General features: G+C 41.4%; 1 protein-coding gene across 1 annotated transcript in view; it reads left to right on the forward strand.

The window, feature by feature from the left end:
• Positions 1 to 20656, forward strand: part of RNGTT (RNA guanylyltransferase and 5'-phosphatase) — a 576238-nt gene that overhangs the window by 238488 nt on the left and 317094 nt on the right. Inside the window, exon 11 of the mRNA XM_069726381.1 lies at positions 6772 to 6936. Within this exon, the coding sequence (XP_069582482.1) occupies positions 6772 to 6936 (165 nt within the window). The remainder of the gene's footprint in view (positions 1 to 6771; positions 6937 to 20656) is intronic.

Genomic DNA, 20656 nt, shown 5'->3' on the forward strand with positions numbered 1-20656 from the left:
TTGTGCCGCCGCTGCCGCAATAAAGAAAAAAAAACACATACTCACCTCCCTTGATTGCAGCTCCCGGCGTCTCGTTCCGGCGCCTCCATCTTCCCGGCGTCTCTGCTCTGACTGATCAGGCAGAGGGCGCCGCGCACACTGTATGCGTCATCGCGCCCTCTGCCTGATCAGTCAGAGAGCAGAGACGCCGGGAAGATGGAGGCGCCGGCCGGGAAGATGGATCGGCGCCCGGCGGCTGGAACGAGGACAGGTGAATATAACATACTCACCTAGTCCTGGCGATCCTCGCGCTGTCCCCTCCTGTCTTCGGTGCCGCAGCTTCTTTCTCTATCAGCGGTCACCGGCACCGCTGATTAGAGAAATGAATAGGCGGCTCCGCCCCTATGGGAGGTGGAGCCGCTTATTCATTTCTGTAATGAGCGGTCCCACGTGACCGCTGAAGAGAGGAAGAAGCTGCAGCGCCGAAGCCCGTGGGAAGGCAGGGACAGCGCGAGGATCGCTGGGACTAGGTAAGTATACCCCAGCGCCCTCACCCCCTCACCCGCCGACCCCACCGCTACCGTGACTCGAGTATAAGCCGAGGGGGGCACTTTCAGCCCAAAAATTTGGGCTGAAAATCTCGGCTTATACTCGAGTATATACGGTAAGTTGAAAAGAGAAATTGATAAGTAACAACAGTCTAATTATCAAACTTATCGTGTCCTTAGTTTCCTCAGCTGCAGATCCGTTGGGGGTTGTAGTCCTGACAATGTTCGGAGTAGTGTCTGCAGATGGGGTTCCACAAATAATGGTTCAACTTCTGGCGGAAGCGAACGGTCACCGGTTTTACCCGATGAGCCCCTAGTCCATAAGCCTGTGCAGCTGAAACTGAGAGCTGCAGAAATTCCGGCATCAGGTGTGGGATGCTGCGCTCTGGCCGGCAGAGGGGACCGCAACTCAATGTCCCGCAACCATCCCATGTTTCACTGTGCGAGCGCGGTCTTGCTTTTTGCTGGGCTCACGGTGCTGTCCACTCTCACAGTTCTGTTCGAGAGTCCAGAGGATGCAGGCCGCAGTACGTCGCGGCACAGATGCTCTGGGTGCGGAGCGTGCTGCTCACCCTCCTGCCCTCTCCCTGATGGTAGGAAACTGCTGCTTCACGCTCTTTCAGCTCTATTTCCGCTTTATACATGCCCCCTTTTCGCGGGTCATGGGGTCTGTCCGGTCCTCTATTCCTTTCCCCGTGCAACATGGGATGCAGCCTCGACAGTTCTGGAAATGGCTCAATACAGGTACCCGCAGCCCGGTCCTTCTCCTTACAATACCACTGTGAGGGTGAGCCTTTTGTGTGTATAGCATGTAAACACAGGAGATCTGTGCTACTGTTTCATGTCAAGTTGGCTGGTGGTATATAAGCACCAACAAAAGATGGATTCCTGTGAATTATGAAGCAGCAAGAGGATAAAGGAGCCTCTCACAGCTTTCTCTTAATTGTTGCTGCTATTGGCTGTGTATATAAATAGTGTCTGGAAGCCCTTTCCTCCTTGTGCTGATCAATCCTTTAGATGCAGCCATGTCCTCCTTTAGCTGGGCTGTATAATATGCAAGGACATGTTAATACATGACTGATTAACAACAATTTTCTGCATGCAGTTCAGGCTTTTGGTTTTATATAATGAAAATTTCCACCTTATTTGCATTTCACTGGTTTGCTGCCCGTAGTAAACATTGGTGAATTACTTTGTTAGGTTTGTTCATTGCTTCTGGCAAATTTCTGAAAAAAATAGTTGAATTGTTTCTCCTATTGTACTCTATGGACCAGTGGCTTGACAAATTGGCAAAAGTTGCAAATTAATAGGCTTACCTTGAATTCAAATGCAAAAAAAATTAAAAGTATACTGCAAAAAAGTACAAGGCTCAATTCACCATTCAGATGCTGTAGAAGATTAGCTTTAACCCCCACATGTTGGCTCTCCCAGAAAAGAGAATCTCACAAAAGTTTGTGTTCACTCTGCAAAAATAAAGGTAAAATCGATGGCTCTATAACGGCTCTGAGAAAATCGGATCAATTATGGTAATAACACTTTGCTTAAACTCTGTTTCAAGTTTGAGCGCAGTGTCAGTTTACTGTGATCCGATTCTCTTGCATGAGAAAATCTTATCACAGGTGCGAAGGGAACTGAAAATGTAATTTTTCAGTCACCCATGACGGCACTACGAGAGAGAGGGGATCTGCCCTTCAAGGACAGGAAACCTTCAAGATAAAAAGGGAGGCTCCTCTCTCCACATTTGTAAGGTGGCCACTTCGTCCTCTCCTTCTACTTTCTTCAGACACTATAGGTTAGATCTGTCTGCTTCCTCTGACCGCACATTCGGGAGAAGCCGTGATCCCTCCCTAAGTAACTACAAGTCTTTTTAATTCTCTTGTGGTACCGTCATGGGTGACTGAAAAACATGGGTATTACTTACGCTGGTTTCAGACTTGCATTCCTGTGTGCTGCGGATGGCAGCGTACTTCCTCCTTGAAGCTCTGCCCAGGCTCCGCCTACTTCTGGCTGCGTCCAGCATTTCCCTGCGTACCTATCTTTAACATTGGGTACGCAGGGACATGCATTGTATGCGGATGTGTCCGCATGCGGCGATTTGCGGTGTGCGGTGCCCGCACAGAAGCGCAAAATTTTGCGTCTGTCATTTGCTACAATGGAACCCTATGGCACCAGATCCGCCAAATGACAGAATCCGGCGACGGATTCCGTTTTTTTAACTGAGCATGCTACAATTATTTTTTGGATCCAATTAGCTGGATCAACTAGACAGATCTGTTGAAAAAATGGATCCGTCGCATCAGTTTTTTACAATCTGCGACGGATCCGTTTTTTTTTTCAACATTTGACGGATTGTGCATGACGGCAAAAAACTGATGTGTGAATGGAGCCTTACTGTGCACAATCCTGCTGACAGATCCCTTTTAATAGCATATAACTTTCCAAATGAAGTGGAGAAAACTACCGTACATTCTGAAATCACTTCATGTTGAAGAAAAAAAATCTGAAATAAGTTAACGATTTAATGACTGAATTTTTTAAGCAGCTTTTTTCATCAATGTGTTCTGAGAGCTATAAAAATTAACTTTTTCCATCGACAGAACTTATTTACATGGCGCCATCACTTGGCTGTAAATGTACCCAATTGAACAAACTCCTCAATCAGTAACACTACAAAAAACTCCGCGTCGGTTTAGTTTTCCTTCATGCATCAGTTCTTTCTCTTGAACATGAAAAGAAAGTGGACAGATTTTCATCGGTAAACTGGATAAAATTGGTTTGGATAGTGTGTCAGTTCTGTTTCTTTTTATACCAAAAAACTTAATTGCGGTTTCTCAAGCTTCTCCTAGTATTAAGCAGTGAAAAATGTACCGTATGTTTTTTTTTAACTCATCTGTTCACTTAAAGGGAATCTGCCAGTAGGATCAATCCTCCTAAGTCAATATGACCTACATATTGATATGTAGGTCATAGGAAGCTGAATAATTTGATACCTTTATATCTGCGATCCACTGTTTTATTCCAGAGAAATCCATGTTTTTCTTACATGTAAGGCCGGCGTCACACTCAGCGTATGAAAATACGGTCCGTATATTACGGCCGTAATACGCTGAAAAGTCCCGAAAATAGTGGTCCGTAGCTCCTCCGTAGGCAGGGTGTGTCACCGTTTTTTGCGCATGGCATCCTCCGTATGTAATCCGTATGGCAGCCGTAATGCGTGTTTTTATCGCAGGCTTGCAAAACCGACATACGGCTATACAAGGGATCCATGTGTTAAAAAAAACAACATATATACTGTCTCTCTCTCTCTATATATATATATATATATATATGTATCTATATATATATATATATATATATATATATTTATATATGTCAGGGAGACACATATATGTATATATATTATTACTTAATACAGCGCGAGATAGCAGAAAGCCGGTAATTCAATTACCGGCTTTTGCTTTCTCCTTCCTAAACCCAACATGATATGAGACCTGGTTACATACAGTAAACCATCTCATATCCCCTTTTTTTTTGCATAGTCCACACTACTAATGTTAGTAGTGTGTCTATGCAAAATTTGGCCTTTCTAGCTAGTAAATTAAAGGGTTAAATGGCGGAAAAAATTGGCGTGGGCTCCCGCACAATTTTCTCCGCCAGAGTGGTAAAGCCAGTGACTGAGGGCAGATATTAATAGCCTGGAGAGGGTCCATGGTTATTGGCCCCCCCTGGCTAAAAACATCTGCCCCCAGCCACCCCAGAACAGGCACATCTGGAAGATGCGCCTATTCTGGCACTTGGCCACTCTCTTCCCATTCCCGTGTAGCGGTGGGATATGGGGTAATGAAGGGTTAATGTCACCTTGCTATTGTAAGGTGACATTAAGCCTAATTAATAATGGAGAGGCGTCAATTATGACACCTATCCATTATTAATCCAATACTAGTAAAGGGTTAAAAAAAAACCACACATACACACATTATTAAAAAATAATTTATTGAAAAAATCACAAAGGCTGTTGTATTAATTTATTCTACTCTCAATCCACTCACTGAAGACCCTCGATCTGTAAATAAAAAAACAAAACAAACCAACAATATACATACCTTCCGAGGATCTGTAAGGTCCAACGATGTAGATCCATCTGAAGGGGTTAAAATATTTTGCAGACACGAGCTCCGCTAATGCAGGCTGCTCATGTCTGCAAAACCCCGGCGAATGAAGCTAAATATAGGTCAATGACCTATATTTACCTTCATTTGCGGTGAGGTGCCCTCTGCTGCTTGTCCTCATATGAACTCGAGCCAGGGAGCTTTCTAGGAAAGTTCCCACGATCTAGGAACAGCCAGCAGAGGGCGCCTCACCGCAAATGAAGCTAAATATAGGTCATTGACCTATATTTAGCTTCATTCGCCGGGGTATTCCAGACATGAGCAGCCTGCATTAGCGGAGCTCGTGTCTGCAAAATATTTTAACCTCTTCAGATGGATCTACATCATTGGACCTTACAGATCCTCGGAAGGTTTGTATATTGTTGGTTTATTATTTTTTTTTTATTTGCAGATCGAAGGTCTTCAGTGAGTGGATTAAGAGTAGAATAAATTAATACAACAGCCTTTGTGATATTTTCAATAAATTATTTTTTAATAATGTGTGTGTGTTTTTTTTTTAACCCTTTACTAGTATTGGATTAATAATGGATAGGTGTCATAATTGACGCCTCTCCATTATTAATTAGGCTTAATGTCACCTTACAATAGCAAGGTGACATTAACCCTTCATTACCCCATATCCCACCGCTACACGGGAATGGGAAGAGAGTGGCCAAGTGCCAGAATAGGCGCATCTTCCAGATGTGCCTTTTCTGGGGTGGCTGGGGGCAGGTGTTTTTAGCCAGGGGGGGCAAATAACCATGGACCCTCTCCAGGCTATTAATATCTGCCCTCAGTCACTGGCTTTACTACTCTGGTGGAGAAAATTGTGCGGGAGCCCACGCCAATTTTTTCCGCCATTTAACCCCTTATTTTACTAGCTAGAACAGCCAAATTTTGCATATACACACTACTAACAGTAGTGTGGAATATGCAAAAAAAATGGTGATATGAGATGGTTTACTGTATGTAAACCATGTCTCATATCATGTCGGGTTTAGGAAGGAGAAAGCAAAAGCCGGTAATTGAATTACCGGCTTTTCTCTCTAACAGCGCTGCGTATTCCTCGCAAGTCACACTGCTGGTCCGTGTGTAATCCGTAATTTTGGGGCTTCCATTGACTTTCATTGACGTTTTATTTGCGCAATACGGTGACAAACGCAGCATGCTGCGATTTTCTACGGCCGTAGAAAGCCGTATAATACGGATCAGTTTAATACGGCAGATAGGAGCAGGGGCATAGAGAATAATTGTGCCGTATTTTTTGCGAGTTTTACGGACGTAGTTTCTGCGCTCTTACGTACGTAAAACTCGCAAGTGTGACGCCAGCCTAAATGAGCTGTTCAGAGCTATGGGTCCGACACTGATTTGCTTAAGAATCTGCCTCCAGAACGTATGTTAAATAAAAGGGGCTGTTACCAGTGTGAGACATGTAACGAACACAATATTACTGTCAGCTGGAACCGGCAGATGTGTCAGGTATAGTCACACACAGCTCTGCAGTGAGATCAGGAGAGCAGAGCGCGGCCATTACATGCCATATTTTTGTAGACTGTCAAGGATGTGTGACTGAAGCGATATATGCTGAATGCGAAACCTATAAGGTTTCTGTGGCGAGTAGTTTGCTCCTAAGATAAAAGCTAGCAACTTGAGATTTAACTGATCAAAAAGTATTCTTGGGGTTTTAGCAAATAAATAAAGACGTTCAATGAAATTAACAGGAAGACCAGTCCAAAGTGAAAGATGTTTTGTAGAACAGTGGTAGTTCTGATTTATTGCGCCTTCCCTAAACTCTGTAGTCTATAGTGAAGCGTGATCTGAAGGCCTTTCATGTATCGGTCATTGTGGGTTGTGTTTTAGTTAAGTTGGGTTGAATTTAATGGCGTACACTTTTATTGGATACTTAAAATATTTTTTGAACGCTGCTTTATTATTTTTCATGATAGTGTCTTTGTCCACTATGGAGCCCCTCAATTCTGCCATTAGAATGAGGTTTTTGTTCTCCTTCCCAAAGGTCAACACGTTGCAACATTTTTCCTTGTCTTGTCTATTCTGCTTTAGATTTCTTTTTAATTGCCCACATTGTCATTTTTCAGGGTCAACCTGTTGGGGAATGTGACTTTAACATCCGTCTGGCTTGCATTGAAAAGGAGATTATTTTTCCCAGACATGAAAAAATGAAGACTGGACATATAGATAAAACGCAGGAACCTTTTAGTGTTCGGAATAAGCCATTTTTTGATATTAACACAGCAAGAAAGGTATGTGTATGAACTAAAATGGAAAAAGTCTCACATTATTTCTTCCATATCTAGGGTATGTATAGAAGTGTGGTTCCCTTATGTTTGCAGTTGCATCACTGTTATATCAGTGTGTATCTAGAATCAATTGAAAGGGTCTTGATTATAAGCACTTTGACTTTTTATATGTCAGTATACTAAAAACATAATGAAATAGCATAGTAGCCCAACATTTCCACTTTATGACTTACATTGAAGACATCCATTTAACCAATATATGTTGAGCTTTTCAGTAGTTTTTTGTGACATTTTCATTAAACAGATGACATGGTTGATGGACATGTTGGACAGATGCCTAACAGTGGTATCAGTTCCCCATGGATTATAATAACATTATTTTTATGGATATGTCCTATTACATATCCATTACAATGATTCCGTTGGATACAGCCGATAGGCATTTTTCACAGTTTGCATTTAACATATATGGATATGTGCACAAATTGAATATTTGCAGTATATTTTCCAGCACCAAAAGTCAGCGTCAGGAAAAACGCTGCATAATACTACAAATGGTTTTCAAGGCTTTTTGTGTAAATTTTTTATGCATTTTCACTTGCTATTAATCTCCTACTCATTTGAATGGGCGAAAAGCACTGAAAGAATTCACTTTCTGCAGCTCTGAAAAAAATGGTTTGTTGTGATCGTAGCCTAAGCAGGTAAAGGTATTGCTACACAAGATGGAAAGTGTCAAGGCCAGACCTTTTAAATGGTCACTGAACAAGACAACCTCATTTTTAAATGATCATTTTTAAATAAAGTAATTTGCATACAGTTTTTTTTAGCACATAATTAAATTAAAGGGGTTGTCCACTACGATGACAACCCCATCTGATTCCTCATGTTTGACCCCGTTAATCTAAATACACCTATACTTACCAGCAGTGTTGGCACTTGTGTTCCGGGGGTCAAAAAGTACGAATGCAATAAATAACCATAACAGGCAAAGTATTCTGGTGGTTTGTTGCCAGGGTAAAAATCCTAATCTTTCCTGCATCTACAGCATTATAATAGTTAATATACCGGTAAATAAAACAGTAACTTGTGTGTCCCAGAATGGGTAAAGCAATGGCACATTTGTCACTTATGTCAATTTTTGCGAAGACTGAATTACCTTACTCTTGTTCTTTTAAAAAACAACTCCATTCATCCAGAAAACTAGCAATACTTGTGCTGCGTTGTTAGAAGCCATCTAACACCAGACTTGATATTATTAGCAGTCTGCTCTTGTCGGACAAATCCGTGTTTAATATTTCTAATTTCACAGATCAGTAGTTCTAGCACTGAAAGGAAAAAAAAAAAGTTTAGAAACCTTAATTGTATGACAGAGAACAGGCACGAAGACTATAAATCCTCTGTTATCATCCAAAATCATTTTTTTTCCTGTTCGTGTTGACATGAAAACTTCCCATTTCTAGGCTGTTCGCTACCGTAGATTTCAAGCTAGAAAATGAGTACAAGTCGTGGTTCTCTAACACTGTCGAGAGGAACAATTGCCTGCAGACACTTGTCAGCCTCCCAAAGAGCAGGCCAGATCAGGAAAGATAGCCGAATCCTTCTCTCAATGATGATCATGTTTCACCCCAGTAAATGATGAGGCTGATGAGAGATTAGGGTCTCCGTAGACACTATGATTTCTTATCGTATCGTATTTTTATGCTGTAGTATTTATGGACTAATAGTTTGTTGATTTTACTTGTTTGCTCTGATGAATGTTTATATCTACAGTGGTGTTATACCGGTTTTTCTGCCTTAGTATGTTATGGAGACACCATAACAGAGTATATGGGGACCCCGCTATTGACTAGTGAGGAGAACCACAGCAAGGGGCATCTCCCATTCACATATGCAACTGTACATTACACATCACCTGTATATGACCTCTTATAGCTGCAGTTCCCCTGTTGGTGGCATTTTGTAGCCAGGGGCTGCAGTTTGCCTCGATAGACTGTTGGTGTGGTGTGGGCTTGACTTCTATTCATAAAAGAGGAATTAAACTGCAAAGAGACTTATCGATCTTTGTCTGGAAAACCTTCATAGGCTGGAATAAAACATGAAGGGGCCAATTAATTAAAGGGAAGCTATCACCGCCACACTGGCAGAGGTCTTACATCCCTTATATACCTCCAATGAAACGCATAACCCACCAGTGAGGTGGGTGTTTCATTGTGGTATATTAGGGATGCATTGTTTTACAGACAACTGCGTGGAGCTCTTGTGGCTGGCTGAGTCCGACATGACTGCTGGCTCCCTGGCCAAGCGCAGTGCATCGGTGAGGCCAGGAAGTGTACACCGTTTCACTGCACATCACCAATAACGTTCTGTGACTAAAGACATTGCACGCTGTTGGGATTCTCAGCTGTGAGCAGCGAGAGCGTCCAGCCACGTGACTACACGTATGTAATTTGGATACTTCTGGCTACATTCTGACTAGACGTGCTCGGCCTCCAGCGATGGAACTTGCATTTATATGTGAAAATATTGGAAATTTGGTGAAAATTTTTAAAATGTTGCAATTTTCACAGTTTTCATTTTTTTGCCCTTATACCAGAGACTAATGTCAGGGGATTCATCAGGGGACAGAGAATGTAAATGTAAAAATTGTGGGAATTCAAAAGCTCCTGCATTGGCAGGTAGCTCAGTTGTACCGTCACCCCAGTTTCGGGTTCGGACTGTCTCTGTGTATGGTAAGGATAAATGGGGGAGGAAACTCGTAGGGAGATCCTACATGGTTTGGTGGGCACAATTTATTAGCCTTAGTTGGGGACTGTCCTTGTAAGGGCAGGGGCACGACTGGGGTACAATAGATAACTCTTCCCTTTTCACTGAACCATATAACTGATTTAAGTGCTCCTGCATGCAGGCAACCAGCAGAAAGAGACTACAGATTTGGTGAGATGAGACCATTTTTTTTAATTGAGCACTGTAACTTTGAGCACTGTTTGGCACTTTATCACTGTTATGTCATGTTGTGGATTATCCATTAGTTTTAATATTAATATACATATTAAACGTTATGTTTTAGTTTATTTTTGTCTCTCTTGGCTATTTTGAGATTTATATAGAGGACGTATAGGTGTATTGTAAAGATTACAACCTCCTTTCTGATTCATAAGGTATGTTTTCTCCGCCTGACTCAACGGCCTCGCAGCCATCCATCATCCCCCTCTCTCCTCTGGGTGCCGCCTCCTCTCTTTGCCGTGACGTCATCGGCGCCTTCGTGTAGCAGAGGCCCCCGATCCCGCCCCGCAGTGTGTTATGTATTCAATGATGTGACAGCTCTATAGGGGAGATCATCACGGGACAGCCATTATTAAATGGACTACATCGGACCAGGGAGTATTTGTGTTGGTTTATTATTTTATTTTTTGCAGGAGATCAAGGTCGTTGCATGAATTGGCAGAACAATAAGGATGGGAAAAATGTGTAGTGTTTTATTTCATTAAAAGTCTGTTTATTTAACCCTTTAACATATATAGGATTATATACACACACACAAAATCTGCATTAGGCCGGGGTCACACTTGCGAGAATCTCGCACGAGCCTCTCGCATCAATACGCGGCACTGCCGCCGGCACTCGGACCAGAGTGTGAGGCTGCATGTATTTCTATGCATCTGAACGCTCCAGTCCGAGTGCCGGGTATTGATGTGAGAGACTCGTGCGAGATTCTCGCAAGTGTGACCCCGGCCTAATGCAGATTTTGTGTGTATGTGCCCTTAACTCTTTATGTACCATTTTATTATGTTGATTACTAAACATCAGGCTTAGCATTATCTATCTATCTATCTATCTATCTATCTATCTATCTATCTATCTATCTATCTATCTATCATCTATCATCTATCTATTATCTATCATCTATCTATCTATTATCTATATACACTACTGTTTAAATGTTTACGGTCACCCAGACAATTTTGTGTTTTCCTTGAAAACTCATACTTTTATTAATCAAATGAGTTGCCAAATTAATTGAAAATCTAGGCCAGAAATTGACAAGGTTTGAAAAAAAGGGTTTTAATTGAAATAATAATTTTCTCCTTCAAACTTTGCTTTCATCAAAGAATGCTCCCTTTGCAACAATTACAGCAGTGCAGACCTTTGGCATTCTAGCAGTTAATTTGCTGAGGTAATTTCACCCCATGCTTCCAGAAGCCCCTTCCACAAGTTAGTTTGGCTTGATGGGCACTTTTTGCGTACCATACGGTCAAGCTGCTCCCACAACAGCTCAATGGGGTTGAAATCTGGTGACTGCGCTGGTCACTCCATTACAGATAGAATACCAGCTGCCTGCTTCTTCCCTAAATAGTTCTTGTATAATTTGGAGGTGTGCTTTGGGTCATTGTCATGTTGTAGGATGAAATTGACTCCAATCAAGCACTGTCCACAGGGTATGGCATGGCATTGCAAAATGGAGTGATAGCCTTCCTTATTCAAGATCCCTTTTAACCTTGTACAAATCTCCCACTTTACCAGCACCAAGGCAACCCCAGACCATCACATTACCTCCACCATGCTTGACAGATGGTGACAGGCACTCTTCCAGCATCTTTTCAGTTGTTCTGCGTCTCACAAATGTTCTTCTATGTGATCCAAACACCTCAAACTTCGATTAGTCTGTCCATAACACTTTTTTCCAATCTTCCTTTGTCCAATGTCTGTGTTCTTTTGCCTATATTAATCTTTTCCTTTTATTAGCCAATCTCAGATATGGCTTTTTCATTGCAACTCTGCCCTGAAGGCCAGCATCCCGGAGTCGCCTCTTCACTGTAGACATTGACACTGGCGTTTTGCGTGTACTATTTAATGAAGCTGCCAGTTGAGGACCTGTGACGCGTCGATTTCTCAAACTACAGACTCTAATGTATTGTCTTGTTGCTCAGTTGTGTAGGGGGGCCTACCACTTCTCTTTCTACTCTGGTTAGAGCCTGTTTTTGCTCTCCTCTGAAGGGAGTAGTAAACAACGTTGTAGGAAATCTTCAGTTTCTTTGCAGTTTTTCACATGGAATAGCCTTCATTTCTAAGAACAAGACTAGACTGTCAAGTTTCACATGAAAGTTCTTTTTTTCTGGCTATTTTGAGAGTTTAATGGAACCAACAAATGTAATGCTCCAGATTCTTAACTAGCTCAAAGGAAGGTCAGGTTTATAGGTTGTCTAATCAGCCAAACTGTTTTCAGCTGTGCTAACATACTTGCACAAAGGTTTTCAAGGGTATTCTAACCATCCATTAGCCTTCTTACTCAGTTAGCAAACACAAAGTACCATAAGGGTATGTGCACACGTATTCCTGAGGTCTGCGGATTTTTCCGCAGCGGATTTGTGAAAACCGCAGGTAAAAGGCACTGCTTTTTACCTGCGGATTTCCTGTGGAATTACCGCGGATTTACCGCATTTTTTGTGTGGATTCCACTGTGGTTTTACACCGGCAGTTTTCTATTATGGAGCAGGTGTAAGACCGCTGCGGATTCCGCACAAAGAATTGACATGCTGCGGAATGTAAACCGCTGCGTTTCCACGCGTTTTTTTCCGCAGCTTGTGCACTGCAGATTGCGTTTCTCATAGGTTTACATGGTACTGTAAACTCATGGGAAACCACTGCGGACCCGCAGTTGCGGATCCGCAGCAAAATCCGCAGCGTTTAAACATAGCCTAAGAACACTGGAGTGATGGTTGATGGAAATTGGCCTCTATACACCTATGAAGATATTGCATTACAAGCCAGAGGTTTGCAGTTACAAAAATAATTTACCTCATTAACAATGTATAGAGTGTATTTCTGAATCATTTAATGTTGGCTTCATTGGAAAAAACAAAAGTAAGGAGATTTCTAAGTGACCCTAAAGTGTTGAACGGTAGTGTATCTATACATCTAGCTATCTATTATCTATTCATCTATCATCTATCTGCATGAAAAAAATGCATGAAAAAAACGCATGAAAAAACGCATAAAAAAAGCATTAAATCCGCATAGATTTTTACCTGCGTTTTCTGCCAATAGATGCAGAATCTGCGCAGAAAATTCATCAGGCAAATCTGCAACCTATGCACATACCCACATATATCTGTATATTATACATTAGTGTTTTAATTATGTGATTAATAAAATATTATGTTTTATATTGGACAATTAGTCTCTCTTGTTCTTCTTTTTTTTTGGTTTTCTGTTAACACACCCTTAGTGTATCTCATATTGTACTGCAGTGGTAAAAAGGGATTGAACATAGCTGTAACTTTCCTACATGCTGTTTCATCTTTACAAAACATCCTTGCTAACCGTTGTGGCAAGATCATAGCTATCTGGTACTTTTCTAAGAAATAAATTGTAATAATGATTATTTATAACGTCTGTTCGCTGTTCATCTGTCATGCTAGATAACACTGTGTCACATACAGCTTTAGCATGACATTTTACTGACTGAAGCAAAACTGTGGAAGACAGAGTGAAGCCAGTGCATAAATTGTCACTATCTGGAAAGGTCTTTTTTTTTTGTTTCTCACAGGAAGGTTCTAATATATTTGTTGCTTTAAACCAGGGTGGGGGATCTTTTTCTGCCAAGGGCCATTTGGATATTTATACCATCCTTCGGGGGCCGTACAAACTCCACCCACAAAGTACATTCTGACTCTGGCACTGGTTACAGGACGTAATCTTTCATTGCATGCCCTTCAGTGTTCAGTAGTGAACACTGCATGTGTGTGCTAACAGAGCAAGAAGAAATTAAAGAGCTGGTTATAATCAAAATACACCTCCCTGCCCAAGAATTCGGTCCCTGAGAATCTGCTTGGGGGCCTGATAAAAGGTCATCGAGGACCGTAAATGGCCCTGTGGCCTGAGGTTCCCCACCCCTGCGTTAAACCCTCAACATTTCTGTTCTCTCTGCTGGATACATGTAAGAATGTATCAATTTACTGGTAGAAAACATCTACAAAGTTCTGCTCACAGCTGGGAGGTGTATACAGTTGTAGCCAGTCTTAAATGTTATGTGACACACATGGATCTTAGGCTACTTTCACACTAGCGTCGGTACGGGGCCGTCGTCATGTGTCGGCCCGACGTACATTGTGAAAGAAATGAACAACAGGGGCAGCGGATGCAGTTTTTCAACGCATCCTCTGCCCCATTGTAATGTCCGGGGAGGAGGGGGCGGAGTTTCGGCAACGCGTGCGCGGTCGAAAATGGTGGACTCGACGCACAAAAAAAGTTACATGTAACTTTTTTTGTGCCGAGGGTCCGCCAAAACACGACGCATCCGTCGCACGATGGATGCGACGTGTGGTCATACGTCGCTAATGCAAGTCTATGGAGAAAAAACACATCCTGCGGGCACATTTGCAGGATGCGTTTTTTCTCCAAAACGACGCATTGCGACGTACGCCAAACACTAGTGTGAACGTAGCCTTAGACCCACTGTACAAGCGATCAGCCTGCAAAAAGTGATAGTCCCATAGTGATTAATATTTGTATGAAAAAAAACTATAAAAGAAAAACTTATTTGGTATTGCCGCATCCGCAACGACCCTACCTTTAAAACTGTCCCACTAGTTAACCCCTTTAGTGAATGCCATGAAAAAAAAATAAAAAGACAAGGCAAAAAACAAAGATTTATCATACTGCCAAACAAAAAGTGGAATAAAACTGGATAAAAATGGCAGATTTAAATAACCACGGTACTGCTGAAAACCTCTTGTTTTGCAAAAAGTAAGCTGCCATACAGCTCCATCTGCGGAAATATAAAAAAGTTATAGCTCTCAGAATAAAGCGATGAAAAAATAATTATTTTTTCTTTAAAACTCATCTGTCCCCTGCACACCACTCCAACGCACGTTTCGCCACCGCTGATGAAGAAGAAAAAATTAAAAAAATTCAAAACGCCAGTTACGTTTCTTTCGTTGCCGCGACATTGCATTAAAATGTAATAACGCGCGATCAAAAGAACATATCTGCACCAAAATGGTGTCATTAATAGCATCAGCTCAGCGCGCAAAAACTAAGCCCTCACCCGACCCAAGATCACGAAAAATGGAGACGCTACGGGTATCAGAAAATTGTGCAATTTTTTTTTTTTTTAAGCAAAGTTTGGAATGTTTTTTCACTGCTTAGATAAAAAAAATAACCTAGACACGTTTGGTGTCTATGAACTCATAATCACCTGGAGAATAATAATGGCAGGTCAGTTTTAACAATTAGTGAACCTATCAAAAAAGCCAAACAAAAAAGTGTGTGATTGCATTTTTTTTTTGCAATTTCACAGTTTTCTAGTACATGACATGGTGAAACCAATGGTGTCGTTCAAAAGTACAACTCGTCCCACAAAAAAATATGCCTTCACATGGCCATATTGACGGAAGAATAAAAAAGTTATGGCTCTGGCAAGGAGGGAAACGAAAGCGCAAAACTGAAAAAAGCTCTGTTCATTAAGGGGTTAAGGACCAAGCCACTTTGTAGGTTAATGACCAGGCCTTAATTTTGAAATCTGACCACTATCACTTTATGTGGTTATAACTCTGGAACGCTTCAACGGATCACAGTGATTCTGAGATTGTTTTTTGGTGATATATTGTACTTTTTGATGGTGGTACATTTTTTTCGGTAGGACTTCAGTTTATTTGTGGAAAAAAATTAATACATTTGGCAAAATCTTTGAAAATGTCACAATTTTCAAACTTTTAATTTTTTTGCCCCTAAATCAAATCATTATTAGTGATGAGCGAATATACTCGTTACTCGAGATTTCCCAAGCACGCTTGGGTGTCCTCCGAGTATTTTTTAGTGCTTGGAGATTTAGTTTTCAACACTGCAGCTGAATTATTTACATCTGTTAGCCAGCATAAGTACCCCCACATGTATTTATGCTGGCTAACCGATGTAAATCATTCAGCTGCGGCAATAAAAACTAAATTTCAGAGCACTAAAAAATACTCGGAGGACACCCGGGCGTGCTTGGGAAATCTCGAGTAACGAGTATATTTGCTCATCACTAATCATTATGTCACACAAAATAGTTAATAAACATTTCCCACATGTCTACTTTACATCAGCACAATTTTTGAAACATTAATTTTTTTTTTGTTAGTTATAAGGGTTAAAAGTTGACCTGTGATTTCTAATTTTTCGAACAACATTTACAAAACCATTTTTTTAGGGACCATCTCACATTTGAAGTGAGTTTGGAGGCCTATATGACAGAAAATACCCAAAAGTGACAACATTCTAAAAACTGCACCCCTCATGGTGTTCAAAACCACATTCAAGAAGTTTTTTAACCTTTCAGATGCTTCACAAGAACTGTGTAAGGAAAAAAATGAACATTTAACTTTTTTTCCACAAACATTTTATTTCGGACACAATTTTTTAAATTTTCTCAAGGATTACCCCATGTGTGGAGGAAGACTGCTCTTTAGTCGCACGGCAGGGCTCGGAAGGGAAGAAGCGCCATTTGAGGTTTTGACCGTAAAGTTGTCTGGAATCGAGAAAGGATGCCATGTCGCATTTGGAGAGCCCCTGATGATTATAGGCTGAACTGGATGGACAAATGTCTTTTTTCGGCCTTACTAACTATGTTACTATGTTACTAACTATGATGTGCCTAAACAGTGGAAACCCCCACAAGTGACCCCATTTTGGAAACTAGACCCCTCAAGCGACTTATCTAGATGTTTGTTCAGCACCTTGAACCCCCTAGTGCTTCACATAAGTTTATAGCGTAGAGCCGTGAATATTAAAAATTAATTTTTTTCCTCAAAAATCATCTTTTAGCATCAATTTTTTTAATTTTATTAACGGTAGCCGGAGAAAATTGATCCCAAAAATTGTTACATAGTTATTAAGGTTGAAGGAAGACTATAAGTCCATCTAGTTCAACCCATAGCCTAACCTAACATGCCCTAACATGTTGATCCAGAGGAAGGCAAAAAAAAAAAACCATGTGGCAAAGAGTAAGCTCCACCTTGGGGAAAAAAATTCCTTCCCAACTCCACATACGGCAATCAGACTAGTTCCCTGGATCAACGCCCTATCAAGGAATCTAGTGTATATACCCTGTAACATACTTTTCCAGAAATGTATCCAGTCCCCTCTTAAATTTAAGTAATGAATTACAACATCATACGGCAGAGAGTTCCATAGTCTCACTGCTCTTACAGTAAAGAATCCGCGTCTGTTGTTATGCCTAAACCTTTTTTCCTCCAGACGTAGAGGATGCCCCCTTGTCGCTGTTTCAGGTCTTTGATTAAAACGATCATCAGAAAGGTCTTTGTACTGTCCCCTCATATATTTATACATTAAAATAAAATCACCCCTTAGTCTTTGTTTTTCCAAACTAAATAGCCCCAAGTGTAATAACCTATCTTGGTATTGCAGACCCCCCAGTCCTCTAATAACCTTGGTCGCTCTTCTCTGCACCCGCTCCAGTTCAGCTATGTCTTTCTTATACACCGGAGACCAGAACTGTGCACAGTATTCTAAGTGTGGTCGAACTAGTGACTTGTATTGAGGTAAAATTATGTTCTCCTCATGAGCATCTATGCCTCTTTTAATGCATCCCATTATTTTATTTGCCTTAGTAGCAGCTGCCTGACACTGGCCACTGAATATGAGTTTGTCACCCACCCATACACCCAGGTCTTTTTCATTGACGGTTTTGCCTAGAGTTTTAGAATTAAGCACATAATTATACATCTTATTACTTCTACTCAAGTGCATGACCTTACATTTATCCCCTTTAAAGCTAATTTGCCATTTATCAGCCCAAGCTTCTAGTTTACATAAATCATCCTGTAATATAAAATTGTCCTCCCCTGTATTGATTACCCTGCAGAGTTTAGTGTCATCTGCAAATATTGAAATTCTACTCTGAATGCCCCCTACAATGTCATTAATAAATATGTTAAAAAGAGGACCCAATACTGACCCCAGTGGTACCCCACTGCTAACCGCTGCCCAGTCCGAGTGTGCTCCATTAATAACCACCCTTTGTTTCCTATCCCTGAGCCAGCTCTCAACCCACTTACACATATTTTCCCCTATCCCCATTATTCTCATTTTATGTATCAACCTTTTGTGTGGCACCGTATCAAAAGCTTTTGAAAAGTCCATCTACACTACGTCCAGTGGGTTCCTTTGGTCCAGTCCGGAACTAACCTCTTCATAGAAACTGATCAAATTAGTCTGACATGAACAGTCCCTAGTAAACCCATGCTGATACTGGGTCATGAGGTTATTCCTCTTCAGATGCTCCAGCATAGCATCCCTTAGAATGCCCTCCAGGATTTTACCCACAATAGAGGTTAAGCTTACTGGCCTATAATTACCGAGTTCAGTTTTTGTCCCCGTTTTGAATATTGGCACCACATTTGCTGTACGCCAGTCCTGTGGTACAGACCCTGTTATTATGGAGTCTTTAAAGATTAAAAATAATGGTCTATCAATGACCGTCCTTAATTTCTGCAGTACTCGGGGTGTAGCCCATCTGGGCCCGGAGATTTGTCAATTTTAGTGATTTTTAGCCATATTGGTTTCCTCCTATTTCTAGTATGTTTATTCCCATACGGTATATACTGTGCACAGGTCCTATCCAGGATGCTAATAAACGTCTCCCATTTTCTTTGTGTATTTTTGTGTCTCAGGATATCGTCCCAGTTAATTGCACCAAGATCCTCTCTCATCCGTTGGAAATTTGCCCTCCTGAAGTTTAGTGTCCTTGTAACCCCTCTACTATACATCTTATTAAAGGACTCCTGAAAACTTATTATTTTGTGATCACTATTCCCCAAGTGACCCCCAACCCTTATATTTGCTATGCGGTTTGGCCTGTTGGTTAATATTAGGTCTAGCAGTGCCCCCCTTCTTGTTGGGTCCTGAACCAGTTGTGAAAGGTAATTGTCTCTCATAGTTGTCAAAAACCGATTACCTTTGCTGGAACTGCAGGTTTCTGTTCCCCAATCTATTTCAGGGTAGTTGAAGTCCCCCATAATAATGACTTCTCCTTGTTGTGCAATTTCTCCCTAGTACGCCAATACTCCATGTGTGGGTGAAAACTACTTTTGAGGCACAGCGCAAAGCTCTAAAGGGAAGGAGCGCCATTATAGTGCAGATTTTACTATTATGGTTTCAGGGTGTCATGACCAACTGGGAGAACCCCTGAGGTGCGAGAACAGCAGGACTCCTCATAAATGACCCCATTTTACAAAATCCACTCCTTGATGAATTAATCTAGGGGTGCAGTGATAAGTTTGTCAACATCATGGAGTCACAGAATTTTATACCTTTGGGCAGTGAAGAAAAAATAATTACATTTTTACCATAAACATTTTGTTTTCCTCAGATTTTATATTTTCACAGAAGAAATGGGTAAAATTGGCCCCAGAATTTGTCTCACAATTTCTGCTGAATATAGAAATACCCCATATGTGGCTATACAGTACTGCTTAGCCATATGGAGAGTCTCAGTAGGGATGGAGCGCTACTTGCCTCCTTGAGCGCAGATTATCCTAGATTAGTTTGCAGACTCCATATACAGAGCCTCTAAGTGCAGAATCCTCCCTCAAGTGATCCCATTTGGGAAATTATACCCCTGCCAAATGTGAACGCTAAGAGTGATTTATGCACACTGGGGCTCAGAAGGGAGGGGGGCATTTGGACTTGGGAGCACAGAATTCGCTGAATTTGTTTTTGGGGGCAATGAGCCATTTTGCTTTTGCAGAGCCTTTTTGCTACCAGTAACATGGAAGCCCCCCTATATTTCAGATAACGGACCTGAGTGAGGGCTTGCTTTTTTGTGGATTTAGTTGAATTTTTTATTGGATACGTTTTTCATAACATTTGGGTTAACTTTTATATGGCGCTTTACACTGAGCACTTACTTTGGGGTTTCCATCTAAATCTCCGAGTTACATGACAGATGAAACCCCCGAAGGATCCAATCACTATAATGAGGCAGCAGAGTTACTCTGGACTCCGTCTGGCCACTGGTCAGCTTTGTCCTTCCTTTCAGAGGTGCACAAACCTATGGTGGACTGCGTTTTTATGCACGCCTCAAAAGACGGACACTGCCAGATCACAGGTCCTATGGCGTCCACAGTTTCTGCATCTGCCTCATTTTAGGGAATCTTCCACTGGCGGTTCTTTCTGAATCACATATTTCAAAGATGTACATGGAAACCCCGGTGTTATCCCTCAGTGTAGAGCACAGGATAATTGTGCACTGAGCCTTAGTGCGATCTTTGGGCGGTAGAATGAACAAATTCACAGCAGGTGAAGAATTGGTTTTATTTTTTACGCCGTTCCTTGTGCGGTATAAGAGATTAGGTGACTTTATTCTTTGGGTCGGTGCGATTACAGCGATACCAGATTTATGTCCTTTTTTGTGTGTGGCTGCTGTCACACATTTAAAGACTTTTTTTGCAAGGAGAAATTTTTGCAGCACCATATTTTGAGAGCTATAATTTTTCAATATTTTGGCCCAGAGTCTTGTGATGGCTTGTTTTTTGCAGGATAAGTTGACATTTTTATTGGTACCTTTTTCGGGCACCTGACATTTTTTGATCGCTTTCTATTCTGATTTTTGTGGAGGCAGAATGAACAAAACCCAGCAATTTAGGAATTTTTTTTCCCTCCGTTCTGCATGTGGTAAAATTGATAAGGCCACTTTGTTCTTCGGGTCAGTACGATTACAGCG

This window comes from Ranitomeya imitator, chromosome 5 (assembly GCF_032444005.1).
Source record: "Ranitomeya imitator isolate aRanImi1 chromosome 5, aRanImi1.pri, whole genome shotgun sequence".
In the NCBI taxonomy this organism is placed as follows: domain Eukaryota; kingdom Metazoa; phylum Chordata; class Amphibia; order Anura; family Dendrobatidae; genus Ranitomeya; species Ranitomeya imitator.